This window comes from Tupaia chinensis, unplaced genomic scaffold (assembly GCF_000334495.1).
Source record: "Tupaia chinensis unplaced genomic scaffold, TupChi_1.0 Scaffold145456_1, whole genome shotgun sequence".
Taxonomy (NCBI): Eukaryota; Metazoa; Chordata; class Mammalia; order Scandentia; family Tupaiidae; genus Tupaia; species Tupaia belangeri.
The window spans coordinates 482683-497090 of NW_006205314.1; the positions used below are offsets into that span (position 1 = coordinate 482683).

The following is a 14408-nucleotide window of genomic DNA, read 5'->3' on the forward strand; positions in this document are numbered from 1 at the left end:
AAGAAAGAAAGAAAGAAAGAAAGAAAGAAAGAAAGAAAGAAAGAAAGAAAGAAAGCAAGCTTTTGTCTGTAGGCTACAAAGAAGATGACTATAAGAGATGACATGACCAGATGTCTGTTTGGGGAAGAATCACTCTAGCTACCATATTAACTGGTGGGAAGTTAAACTGGACCCAAGACACCATTTAAAAGACCACCACAATGTCTGATGTGAGTGATCCTTAGGGTATAATACACAATAGTAGACAGTGGATTGAATTGAATGTAATAGAGAGAGGATGTTCAGAAGTAGAACAGATTCTAACTTTTAACTTCTCATAATGCTTAAGAAAGTAAAGAAGGAAACTTAGGGAAGGATACCAGGTGACCCTGAGATCATAGCTTTTCCAAGTACATGGAAACTGATAGAATTCATTTCACTCACTGAGGAACAGAATTCTTCTCCTTTAGACATTCTCTTTCTTGTTCTTTTCTGCATGACCCATGGGCTCCTTTAACCTCTTGGCTTCCCTTCTCACAAAGTCTGCCCCTTTTTAGTTCCAATCTAATCACTCTATTTTCATGGAGGAGCGGGAGGGTGTGTGGGTGGCTTGAATACTGCAAGAAAAATATCTGCTTGACAATTAGATCTTCTGCACTTCCAGAATGACCCCTTAATACATTTCCTATGGGCTGTGATGGAACAATTGTTATCTTGCCTTTAGTTGCTTTGCCAAATGCCTTCTGCTATTACCAGAGCCTTTATTTGCAGCAGGCCCCAGGAATATGGGCAGTGAAAAGCAGTCCTGCCATTGTAGCACCAATGTAGCATTCCTTTTGAACTAACATTGTCAGAGACTGACTGCTTATTTGACTAACTGATTTAGTTAGTCACACATTTGACAAATACCTTGTTAAGAGACCCAAATGTTGCTATTCAGCTACTATCCAATTAGGCTTGCTGGCATTTTCCAATGTTTGCATATTTTTTATACATTGATACTTCTAAACTTATCATTTCTTATTTGTTAAAAAATGTTAAATATTCATAATAATGAGTAAATAACATCAAGGAGGTTGCAAGTATTTTATAAATAACATTTACTTCATGAAATTCCTGGGAATCCTGACTCTTTGTTCCTGAATCTCATAGTTTAATACATAAAGAATTTGGGAATACTACCGATAGCAATGATACACAAAATAGTAAAGACCTCTAACCACACAGTGTGGCTCTTTTGTTTTCCCATGTAATACAAGTGGAATCACAAGCTATTGGGTCATTGGGCAACTCATGACACATTTTTGCATAGGGAAATACAGAAAAATGTGTCATGACTTTCCCGACAACTTAATATATAGGTTTAGGTGTCTGGCCTTTGCTCAACATTGTACCTGTGACCTCATCCAGGTTGTTGCATATAACATAACTGTCATTGCTATTTAGTATTCTATTGTGTGAATATGCCAGATTTTGAATGCATTTTGATGGACATTACAGTAGTTTACATTGTGAGGCTATTGTACATAGTTAAGCTATGGCCATTCTTTTAAGCCTTTTGGTACACATAAACACTGATATTTGGTTGGAAATATACTCAGGACTTAGAGATACCAAGTTATACGATATATATGAATTCAGCACTTTAAGATGCCACCAAATGATTTCCCAAATCTTTGCACATATTACTAACATTCTTAACAGTGGTGCATGAGATTTGCTCCACATACTCACCATCATCAACATGAAGTATCTCCTTTCTCCTTTTAGTCACGCTAGTGGCTAAAATTGGCTTCTAATTTGCATATCCCTGTTGACTGATGTAATAAGTCAGCGTGTGTGTGTGTGTGTGTGTGTGTGTGTGTGTGTGTTGTGCACATGTGCATATCCAGATACCATTGAGAAACCCTATTTTAGAATATACCTGTTCAAGACTTTGGTTCTTTTTCTATTGAGGTATCTGAATATTTCCTGTAGATTTGTGTGTAGGGGGGGTCTTATGGATTTTAGTCCTTTGTCTTGAATACGAAATGTAGATATTTTCTGCCACTCTGTGGCTTGTCTTTTCTCTCTTTTAATGGTCTTCTGATGAAGAGAATTTCCTAATATTTACTATGCTCCAAATCTTCTTTTACTTTTGAATTTAGTGCTATTTGATGTGCTGATTAAGCAATTACCTCTGCCAAGATTATGAAGATCTTCTGTCATGTTTTCTGCTAAAATATTTCTTGTTTATCTTTAATCCTTTCATATTTAGATCTGCAGTCTACCTGGAATTTATTTTTGTGTGTGATGAGGAAAGAGACAAGATAGCTCTCTTTCTGTCTCCTTTTTGTTTTGTCACATTCATATATTTGTCTATCTTTGAACAGTAATACTGCCCAAATTACTATAGCTTTAAAATAGGTCTAGCTATCTAATACTGAATTAGATTTAACTGTGTATTTTCCAGTTTCATTGTTCTTGAGCATAGTCTTTGCTATTCTTGGCACTATAATAGTATTTCCATATAAACTTTAGAATTCACATTGTTTTTCTTGTATTTATCTTGTTTTTTGCTTCCATGACTTGAATCATTGGATTGATAATTTTCATCTGTTTAAAAACAAATGGACTGTCATTATTTAATTGCTGTATTTGCTCTTTTCTTTGTCTGTTTTCCTTCTGCAAAATTATACATTACTATTTCTTTTATTATGTCCCCATGCTTCTTACTTTTTTTTATTGTGTCTTTCTATGCTTCTGTTTTGCTATTTTTATACACTTGTTTTTTAAGTTATCTAATCCTGTCTTCTGCTTATTAAATCTACTGATTGAATTCTGATTTTTTGATATGGTACTTTTCTTTTTGTAAATAATTTCCAAGTTTTAAAAAAATTGCTAGAGAGAGCATGCCCCTACCAGAGAAAGATACAGAGAGTGAAATACGGAGAAAGCATGGTCATACCACAATCTCTTCTCCTCCATTTCTCCATTGTGTCAGAATTTTGGGCACACACAAATGCATGTTTAGTGTGTTTTTCAAATTGCTGGAGCCAAGACATGAATCATGGTGGGCATCGTGGGATATGACTTATCTGAACTGCCAGGGTACAGGGCCAGTTCCCAATTTATTCTTTATAGATTATTTTTTCTGATGAAATTCTTTATAATTTATTTTTTTCTATTCATCGCTCCCCCCACTTTTGTTTTCTTGAACATATGAGCCATATTAAAGATTTTGTCTACGAATTCTGATGTCTGGATCACCTGTAGGTCTATTTCTTTATTTAATGCTTTTGTTTTTGTTTATAATCTTCATTTTACATTTATGGTCCTACCTATTCATGTGCATAATGACATTATTATTATTATTATTATTATTATTATTATTATTATCAGAGAGAGAGATTTTTGCTAAAGGGTGTGTGTACTCGCCAGAGACACAGAAAGAGAGAAAGTGAGAAATTATTGTCTCACGGAGAGGGAGGGGATGGCCATGCCACAATGCCTTCTCCTCCATTCTCCTCTCAGTATTTTGGGCATGCACATACATGTGCCCGGCATGAATTTCAAGTCACCAGGTAAGGGACTTGAACTGTGTTCAGCCATTTGGGAGTCCCACAACTTAAACACTATGTCAAATTTCAAACATTCAAACAACTATGCAGCTCCCATAATGAAGCCATTCCAAAGGCTTCATTTTTTTCTTTTCCATGCAGATAATGTGGAAGAGTTATCACCTTAATCCCATAAGGGACTGAGCTGAGTTATAGTTTTTGGTTAAATCTGCACTGTCTCTGCTATTCTCTTCTAACTAGGACATAGCTCTCTAGGGTTTTAAACTAATAGCCTGGCATGTCTTCCCCCTGCCCCCACTGAGAGACTGCAGAAAAAGGCAGTTCAGCTTTTCAAAGATTTCATATTAGTTTTTGGCTTCATCCTCTATGCAAATTCAAAACTCAGCAATTGTATCGAGGGAAGTAGCAGCAAAGAGTTTGAGACTTTTTTTTTTTTAGAGGTTTTAGCTATAGGGTGCCTGCGCTCACCAGAAAGACAGAGAGACAGAGAGACAGATAGCGAGAAATCACCCCCCAGGGGGGACGGCCATGCCACAATCCCTTCTCCTCCATTCTCCTCTTGTGATCTTGGGCACACATGCACATGCGCCCAGAGTGAGTTTAAGCCACCAGGTCCAGGACTCAAACCGCTGTCGACTACATGAGAGTCCAGTGATATAGCCATTATGCCAACTGCTGGTCCCCAAGTTTGAGACTTTATAGAGCTCTACTTTTATCATGTAACCCAGTATGAACATCGAAATAATTGTTGAATTTCTTCTATCCACCACTATAAGCCCTATGCCTGGAGCCAAACTTAAATCCAAGCTGCGATTCACAGCCATAATTGGAAAATGCCTCCAGGGAAGACGCTGCAGCAGGTCACAAGTTCATCTAAAATTCTACAGAATTTCAGTCTCTTCAATCCTTATTGTTTCTACAGTTACAGGTTTTCTAGTTGCTCTTGAGAACACTGGTGACCAATGAACAACTCGGTATTACCCAGAATGGAAGTAATATTCATGTCATTTGATAGCAAATTTGTTAGGACAAAAATCTAGAAGTCACCACTGAGTGTTCTCTTTCATAATACTCTGTATATAATTCATTGGGGGATCCTGTTGGATCACAATAAACCCACAAGCAGGCCTTTCTTTTTTTGGAGAGGTTTTTGTTCTAGGGCGCATGCAATTGCCAGAAAGACAGAGACAGAGAGACAGAAAGCGAGAAATCACTCCCCAGGGGGGATGGCACACATCTTGGGCATGCATGCACACACACCCGGCGTGAGTTTAAGCCACCAGGTCCAGGACTCCAACCGCAGTCGACTACATGGGAGTCCAGCAACATAGCCATTACGCTAAATGCTGGTCCCAGCAGGTCCTTCTCTTCAATCTGATCTGAGCCATTATCATCTCATCTATCACCTGAAAAACTACAATAACCTCCTAACTAGACTTCTTGCTTCTATTCTTCCTCTACTTATATATTTTAAAAATCTCTAGTAATTCTCTCGTTTTTATTTACATTTAATCACTGTACATTTTTATAGCATATGATATGGGTTCTCAAAGCATAAATGCATTTAATACCAAGCAAGTCAAAGATATGACCATATATCATAACTTTCCAAAAACATAACTCAGACATTGACATCCTTTTGTGCAAGATATTCCTTTCACTTACCATATCCCCTCAAAATGTAATCTACAACCCTTAAGTGCCTTATAGGAGTCTAGATAATCTAGTGCCTCTTTGGTCTCACTCATCCCTGGAGCTTCCCCCCTTACTCTGAACAGCCACATTGATGACTTTGATGTTCTTTGAATAAACCAGATAATTATCTGACTTAAGGCTTTTCCCTGGCCATTCCTTCTACCTAGAGAGCTAGTTCCTCAAACAACTACATTGTTTTTTGTTTGATTTATTTATTTATTTATTTATTTATTTATTTATTTATTTATACATTAAATCACTTATTTATTTATTTATTTATTTATTTATTTATTTATTTATTTATTTATTTATTTATTTATTTATTTATTTATTTATTTATTTATTTATTTATTAAATCACTATGCATCATTTAGATTGTGAAGAGACTTTACCCAGCATGATATACACCTCAGTCCCACCCAGTTGAGACCACCATACACATCCTCATCAACAAATAATAAACCTTATCTGTGTCCCACAAGTGTTTTACCTCTCCATTTCCTAACTCCTTTCCTTCCTTAAAATTTCTGCTCAAATGTCACTTCCAAAAAGATGGGGTGATCCTGATCACTTTACTTTCCATTTCAGTGGTGACACCTATCCTCCACCTCCATGTCTACCTCTGTGACTGATTTCCCTTATTTTGCAGTACATTGATGTTTTCCCATAGCACTTCCAACTTTACAGCATACTTTATATTTTTTAAATTATTGTCTATTCTATCTTTCACAATCACCCTTCTCTCTATAATATAAGCCTCACAAGGGCAGAAGTTTTTGTTTTATTTATGGATGTGTTCCAAGGTCCTAGAATAGAACCTGGCACATATGAGACAATCTATAAATATTTTACAATCAAATGATTGAAAAACAAAGTCAGACATAATTACGTGGGTCTTTTCAAATGCACTTTCTACTCCAAAATACTGAGCTAAATCTAATTTAGGCATGATCAACACAGATCTTGGTATATTACTCTGATGATTCTCTATATGAAATGTACTCTGAAATTCTGAGATTCAGAAATTAACTTAAATTCTATTCAATTTTTATTTTTCTAATTTATGTGAAATAGGCTATGTATTTACTCTTTTTTCTAAACAATTTATAGCTACTGAGAAAGGCAGCATTCTCAAAAATGAGTGAATCTCTAGAGTCTCTTCCATTTCCTGTCGAGAACTGGGCAGAGGTATATGAAGATGCTGGTAGAAGAGAAATTTTTAAAAATATAAACACATTCTGTTTGAGAGAATTTGTCCTTAAGAAGCTGCTTCTATATTCAGTGTCAATTCTGCCTTGCTCAGAATTCTGGATAATTAGGAAACAGATGCTAATTTTTCAATTTGATTATCAGAGGAATTAGTCTAAAATGACAAAATAAGGTTTGCTCCTTGGAAAGAAAAGGGTAAGTCTTCTCCTTTTGATCAGTTAGTACTACTCAATGCCACCCCTAACTCACTCCTGTACCAACCTTGATTAAAAGCCTCAGCCTAGGACACTCCCAGTGGACAGAATAGGATATGTTAAGTTTCTTTTAGAAGAAGATCAGGCAAACAAAAAGCAAGAAATACATACAGCTTCCAAATTTCAGTGGGCAGGCATGCACGTCCATGGGAAAATCTTCCAAATGCATGGGACACTCAGCATGGATTGTTAACCTAAAAGAAAGGAGAATAGAAAATGACATTAAGCTAAAAATAAGTGTCATTAAACATGAGGCTGAGTTCCTACTCAGCAGCAACAAAAGTGCTCCCAAGAATTATAGGGGATTTTTTTTGTATAGGTTCCCTAATATTTAAGGATGCTGGTAGAAGAGAAATTTTTAAAAATATAAACACATTCTGTTTGAGAGAATTTGTCCTTAAGAAGCTGCTTCTATATTCAGTGTCAATTCTGCCTTGCTCAGAATTCTGGATAATTAGGAAACAGATGCTAATTTTTCAATTTGATTATCAGAGGAATTAGTCTAAAATGACAAAATAAGGTTTGCTCCTTGGAAAGAAAAGGGTAAGTCTTCTCCTTTTGATCAGTTAGTACTACTCAATGCCACCCCTAACTCACTCCTGTACCAACCTTGATTAAAAGCCTCAGCCTAGGACACTCCCAGTGGACAGAATAGGATATGTTAAGTTTCTTTTAGAAGAAGATCAGGCAAACAAAAAGCAAGAAATACATACAGCTTCCAAATTTCAGTGGGCAGGCATGCACGTCCATGGGAAAATCTTCCAAATGCATGGGACACTCAGCATGGATTGTTAACCTAAAAGAAAGGAGAATAGAAAATGACATTAAGCTAAAAATAAGTGTCATTAAACATGAGGCTGAGTTCCTACTCAGCAGCAACAAAAGTGCTCCCAAGAATTATAGGGGATTTTGTTTGTATAGGTTCCCTAATATTTAAGTCTTTATGAACACAGAGAGTGGACTAAATGAACCAGATAGCTTCTCAAAGCAGCATTCAATTTTCATATTTTTAGGCCAGATCTGAATGCCACCCTATCACCTTGAGAAAAGCGAATACAACTTATCTGCCCTAACTGTACTTCCTTAGCCATCTCCCAAGAAACTTGGAAACACCAGATTCTGACTCACTCACTCCTGATCACAGTTTAATTATTTCTGAAATAATTCTTCTCAGCAGGCTATTGTGTGAGTTAACCAATTCAACGATTGTACTGGAGAAAAGAGATGTGTAAAAAGTTTCTTTACTCTGATAACGAACAAACACAAAAGATTGCTCTGCTGCTCAGAGACCATTGAAGTTTTGTTAAAAGAGAAGGCTCTTAGAGAACACACACACACACACACACACACACAGAGAGAGAGAGAGAGAGAGATAGAGAGAGAGAGAGAACTGATCATGTCAGAAGAAAAATACAAAAGTAGTGGAGGACATCAGAAACTTCAGAAGTCAAATCTGAAGAGGCAACATGTGGGAGAGGTTATACATGGATTCCTCAATGGAAATCAGGAAGGGGTATGATTTTCCATCTCCACATACTCATTTCTCTCTATTTAGTCTCTCTAGATAATCTCTTTGGGGCTGTTTCTGTGGTGCAATGGTTATGTGCTGCTCAAAAGAAGCCAGATTCCACATGGCACATGGCACATGGCACATGGCAATCATGGCTCGTATCCACAGCCAGGTCAACTTGAAACACACCAGGCAGGCACGCAAGTGCCCATGATACAAAGGGCTAGAAGACTGGAGGAAGGGGATGACAGTGTGACCAGACTCTGTGGAAGGTACTCATACATCTCCTTTCCATGTGCATGTGCATATGCTCTATCATAAATAAGTAAGCAAGAAAAGAAACAAATGGATTAATAAATAGTGAATTCCAAGGTTACTTCTCTGTTTTTTCTTAAATGTTCTGAAGCTCAACTTTCCTTGGTCTAGTAAGCAGCCTCCTACGTGGAATTGGGACACGCACAGCAAAAATTTAGAGTACATTGGAATCTTGCTCTGATGAACTATTTCAATCTCAACTTTTTTATACCTCTTGGTTACATTGAATCTGACCTCTTATCCTCTTGGAGTTCTAATAAGTTGAAAAAATTGATCATCAATATTATGGTCATTTATTCCCCCAATAGCTTCTTAACTTAGACAAGCACTTCTAGTCATACTGTTTTAGGACCTGAGTATTCCTGCTTAATAAAACACCACTTTACCAGAATGAGAGGAATATGTCTCAAAGAAAAAGCACTTGTTGAGTCAATAAATAAATTAATGCCTATAAGGAATCTCATGTGTGGAGTCTCCATTTCCCACTCCCCTCAACCCCACTGCTACTGTTACAGTGTCAGAATAGAAGACACTAACAAGTGTACATCCCCAGGCTGTTACTGCCCAACAATGCTTTTTGGTCAGTGAGGGTAAGATACCAAGATAACTTAAGTTCAAATTACACATATTCATCTGTTTAGTAAGGCCTAGGAGAGTCAATTTATATTACTATTATGATGATGAACATTGCTAATAATCCATGAAATACTCACAGCATGTTACAACTTCTAAAGCACATTTTCATCAGTAATCTCATTCAGGCCTAACCCTAACATTTGTGGTGTAGGAACTTTGGTTGTGTGGAATGAAGGATGCTATTGGATCGTTGGGAGTCATGATGCATTTTTTGCATAGAAAAACAGAAAAATACATCATGAGTTGCCCAGTGACCTAATATTTTTCCCATTTGTTTCCCATAGTGATTCTGTGAGGGACACAATACAGGTATTATTATCATCCCTACTTCACGGACAAGAATTCCTGGAGTTAAGGTCATACAACCTAGAAAGCTGGGGTACAAATACAGTGTTCTTTTCATGTTAGCTGTCTTCTATTCATTGGAGGGTAAATATCTCCTCAGCTCCTTAGGAATCTCTCAGTTATGTGAGAAATGTTCTGATTATCTCTGGGTATCTTTGAGAAAACATATCTAGATCTAGATCTAGATCTAGATCGATAGCCAAGAAAAGAAGGAAGAACTAGAGGCCGGAGCCACAACCTCTGCCCTGGCAGTGACTACTGTTAAGAGTAGGAGGAAGATAACATTCACAATGGCTATTAACACAGAGAAGCAGTTAAGTACATTAGCCTGGGTACAGTCAGGGTGCTATTACAGAAAAAATGCTTCAAGGGGCATTGAAAGTTATAGCTAGGTGGAGAAAAAGAGGGAGGGCAAGAAGAGAAGATAATATTACATAGAAGATCAAAGAGCATCAGATGTGTTTAAGAATCAACAAAGAGTACAGAATAATCTGGTTTGTGCAGTACCCTGCCCCCTCAAACATTTGCTTTGTCCTTTCTGCTCTGGGCTTAGATGGGATGGGGAATGAGGGAAACTGGATGAGGAGGAACATAGGAAAGTGATTATAAATCAGTTCTACTCCTAATCAAAAATCACTACCTTTGCATTCTGCCTTGATAATCTATTTGTTATGGTATTATTCTCCACCTCTCCATGATTGCTAGATAGACATAAAGTAATTTCCCCTTGGCATTACTCATAAAAGGCAGTATCTTGAAAATAATAATATAAATGGAGAGAATACAAAAGTAGTAGAGGACATCAGAAATACAATTTTCTTTATTAAACCTTCATGGAATCTTTTCAGTATTAAATAAGGAACAGGTTTCCCATGAAATACATTTCTCTTGTGTCTGGTTTTTTGAGAGATGAAACCGCCTTTATATCTTAAGAGTAAAAGTCAAATTGATAGGATATTTCAGGATCGCTTGAGAATTGAGCTTTTGTCCAAGATGCACAGGAAATTTTGTAAATATTCAAGGGATTAATTAGGGCTGCAAAGATACTTGCCATCCAGTTCCAACCTCTTAATGTTTAGATAGGGATACTGAAACTAAGATATAAGTATTTACTGAAGGGTACACACAAGGTTTCTAACTTTGAGCCTGGGGTTCTTGCTAATACACACCCTCATACATTTCCTTTATTTATGTATTTAAATAATTATTTATTATTTATTATTTTTTATTTATTATTATTATTATTGTTGGTGTTGTTTTAATTTGCTATAGGGGATGTGTATTCAGCAGAGAGAGAGAGAAAGAGAGAGGCAGAGAGAAAGTGAGAAAGCAAGCCACTAGGTCCGGGACTTGAACCGTGGTTGGCCATATGGGAGTTCAGCACCTTAACCACCACGCCTCCTGCTGGTCTCCCACATTTGCTTTGGTTAGCTTGCACTGAGCAATATCCATCTCTGCTACCTTAATCATTGTGAGGTTGGTACACATTCATCCACTGGCAAGGAAGGGAGATGTGGATAGATGGCCATGTACAGACCGGCTGACAGAAATTGACCTGAGCTTGATCTCCCTCCTAAGTCCTTCCATGGCAGTGTTTGTTAGCCTCAGTTTCAGCAATCATCCAATGATGATATCTAAGTTTTTCTTCCAAATAGTTCATTTTTCAATGTCAGTAAAACAATGTTCTTCCCTAGCCCTGGAGGCTGATCAGGTCAGTGATAGAACACGTTGACTCTAAAATAAGGAGTCAATGCCACAGACACGGAATGACTCCAAATAAGTTCTGATGTGCATTAGAGCATCTTAAACCTAAAAGTGTAGAGCACGTGCATCTATCTTCAGTCATGATGCTAAAATGCATTTATTACTCTATCCAATTATACTGTTTACATCTACTTTTTTCTAGGTCCATTCTCTTGCCTAATCTCACTGCAAAGAACTTGTGCTCATACATTCATCTAGCAAACATTTATGGAACACTCATAGCACATCAGACAAGGTATATAGACTCCACTTTAGATGAGCTTACTGTCTAAAAGGACTAGTATGCATGTTTGCAAATTGTCCTAACACAAGGTATCAAGTTCTGTGACAGATGCTATGGATACACTGAAGATTAAGAAAATATTATGCTTCAAACCATTACAGAAGATATTAAGGAACCAAGATCACCTCACATAAAGCTAAAATAATTAAATAGGGGAGGCAAAAAAAAAAAAGTTATTCCAAAGACTTTTACATATGCTAAACCACAAAGGCATGATGAAATCTGGCCTATTTGTGTTAAGGTCTGAGATCCAGGCGGGCTAGCAAGAAGAGCATAAGGGTGTATTAAGGTATCTGGAGCCAGATCCTGCAGAATTATGGGCTTCACACTAAGCAAGATCAACTCCCAAGGTCTTGCACTAACAACTGGCAAATTTAGATGGTTCTTTCAAAAAAGATCATTCTAGGAGCCGAGGCAAGAGTAATGTTTTTTGGTAGCATCATTTATCTTGCAAGGTAACTCAGTGGTCACAGCTTGGAAATTATCATTTAATTTATAGAATTATGAACTGATGGGTGACAATCTAGAGTAGCATATCAGTGAAGTGGTTATTACTACAGTTATAGTTAAGATAGAAAAGGATATGAACCAAGGATTAGCAGTGGAGATGGAAACATAGCAAAAATATTTAGAAGGAAAAAATAAGTGAGACTTTGTAATTAGAGACTGGACTTTTCTCAACTTTAGTTTCCTCACCTGTGATAAAGAATATAGCCCCAGCTAAGTACTACTTTATATTATGTTCATTCTGCTCACTGAGGTTTATGCCTAAAGTCAAACTTGGGTTCATGTATATGTATATATCAGCTGTGCTTGCTATTGGAAATATTTAGACTAACTAAGTTCATTACCAAATCAATTAAATGGGGGAAAAAGGCATAGAAAGCAACCATGGATACCAGAGACAATCTGGGAGGAGGGTGGGACACAACAGAGGGTGAGGGATAGGTAATCAAGGATGGCAAAAGAAAAAAAAAAAGCAAAATATAAAGGACATAAGAAATGGAAAATTATTTGTTGATAACACGTATGTTGACATGCTTGATTGAGCCAATATACAGTGTATTCTGGATGGAAAATTCATTTTGTATGCTGTAATGCTGTATAGTGAATTAATGTAAAAAAATAAATTTAAAGGAAAAAATAAATAAAAAAGGAGAAAAAAGAATAGAGAATGCATTCGGCAATGTTGTAGTGATACACACTGATTGAATGTAAAAATAATAATAAGAAAGAAAGAAAGAATAGAGACAATATTCCCTACCCCTATACAACCTATCCATCCCTTCAATATTTATTTATTCAACAACTTCATGAATTTATAGGGTGTTGAGAGTCATAGATAAAAAAGAAAGTCAAAAGCTTTATCTACTCTAGATCATTATCACCATCATTATTATCTTTATCATATACAGAGAATAATTTCAGAGACAGGGGCAGAATCAAAGCCTTTAGGAAAAATGGTTATCTCCAACTTCAGACCATCATAATCAAACCCTAGAAAAATTTCCCTCTCCTCTCTCTTTTTTCAAGCTTCTTTCCTTATTCATACAGTCATTTGTGGATCTCTACTAAGCCTGGTAATATTTTTGCTAGTAGACTTTAATGAGTTTTCCAAAAAAGGTCAGAGAGCCTTCAAAATATAGCATTTGGATCATAAGACTTTAGTCAGAATTCAGTGTTTCACCTGCTTTGATTACTATGCAAAGATCAGATAGAAAGGCAAGAACGACAGACTCTCCTTGCCTGCCAGCAGGCTCAAGGTCCACCTACAGGCTTCTAGCCAGCAAGGGACATTGAGAGAGGGTCACCTCTAACTCCCACCCCACTTCCAGATTCCCCAGCCCAAGACTCCACCTCCTAGACTCTCCTTGCCTGCCAGCAGGTGTAAGGTCCATCTACAGGCCTCTGGCCAGCAAGGGATATTGAGAAAGGGTCACCTCTGACCCCCATTCCACTTCCAGACTCCCCAGCCGAAGACTCCACCTTCTAGACTATCCTTGCCTGCCAGCAGGTGCAAGGTCCATCTACAGGCCTCTGGCAAAATCTTTTTCTTTATTTTTCTCTGTTGTCTTTCATTTTGTTTCATATTATCCTCTCCTCCTCATTCTGACAAAGGTACTAGACAGATCTAGAATCATATATCTGAAATTTCCTAGTAAGGTAAGTGTCTCTGGGATCCTCCCTCGTACTGATCCACCTGTGAAAATGGAGATACTGATTTTTAGACACCTCAGTAGAGTTCCCCTCTTGAGAGCACTTTGGTAAAAACAACAGAAGAGAGACTTCAGCAAACATCTATTTCCATCCAAAAGGAAACACTCTTACTCCTAGTGGGAGAAATGTTCCCCCAAGAGGTTTTCAAAAGAGAATTAATCTTCCAATGGCTAGAAGTAGAAAAAGAGCCTCAGGTCTGAATAAACAAGGAAATATGTCTCCAACAAAGGAAAACGCCCCTCCATGTCTCGTAAATATGGAGGACATTACCAAAATGACAGACACAGAATTTCAAACATTCATGGTGACCAAATTCTGTGAATTGGAACAGAAAAGAGACAACAAACTGCAGGAAATTAGGAAGTCCTTCCAGGATATGAAAGAAGAAATGGATACTCTGAGAAAGAATCAGGTGGAACCATTAGAGATAAAGTCTATAATACAAGAAATCAAAAGCTCTCTGGAAAGTATTAAGGGCCTATTAGACCATGCTGAAGATCGAGTCTCTGATGTAGAAGATAAAACTTCTGATCTAGAAAAAAACACCAAAAAGATCGAGAAAATAACTAAAAAACACGAGGATAATATACAAGAAATACTAGACTCTATTAGACGCCCAAACATCAGAATAATTGGCATCC

The 14408-nt window shown here is 37.1% G+C and overlaps 1 protein-coding gene across 2 annotated transcripts in view; it reads right to left on the minus strand.

The window, feature by feature from the left end:
* GABRA3 (gamma-aminobutyric acid type A receptor subunit alpha3) overlaps positions 1-14408 on the minus strand; it is a 249225-nt gene that overhangs the window by 41468 nt on the left and 193349 nt on the right. For both annotated transcript variants that reach the window (XM_006168034.2, XM_006168033.2), the window contains exon 6: positions 7411-7493. In XM_006168034.2, the coding sequence (XP_006168096.1) occupies positions 7411-7493 (83 nt within the window). The remainder of the gene's footprint in view (positions 1-7410; positions 7494-14408) is intronic.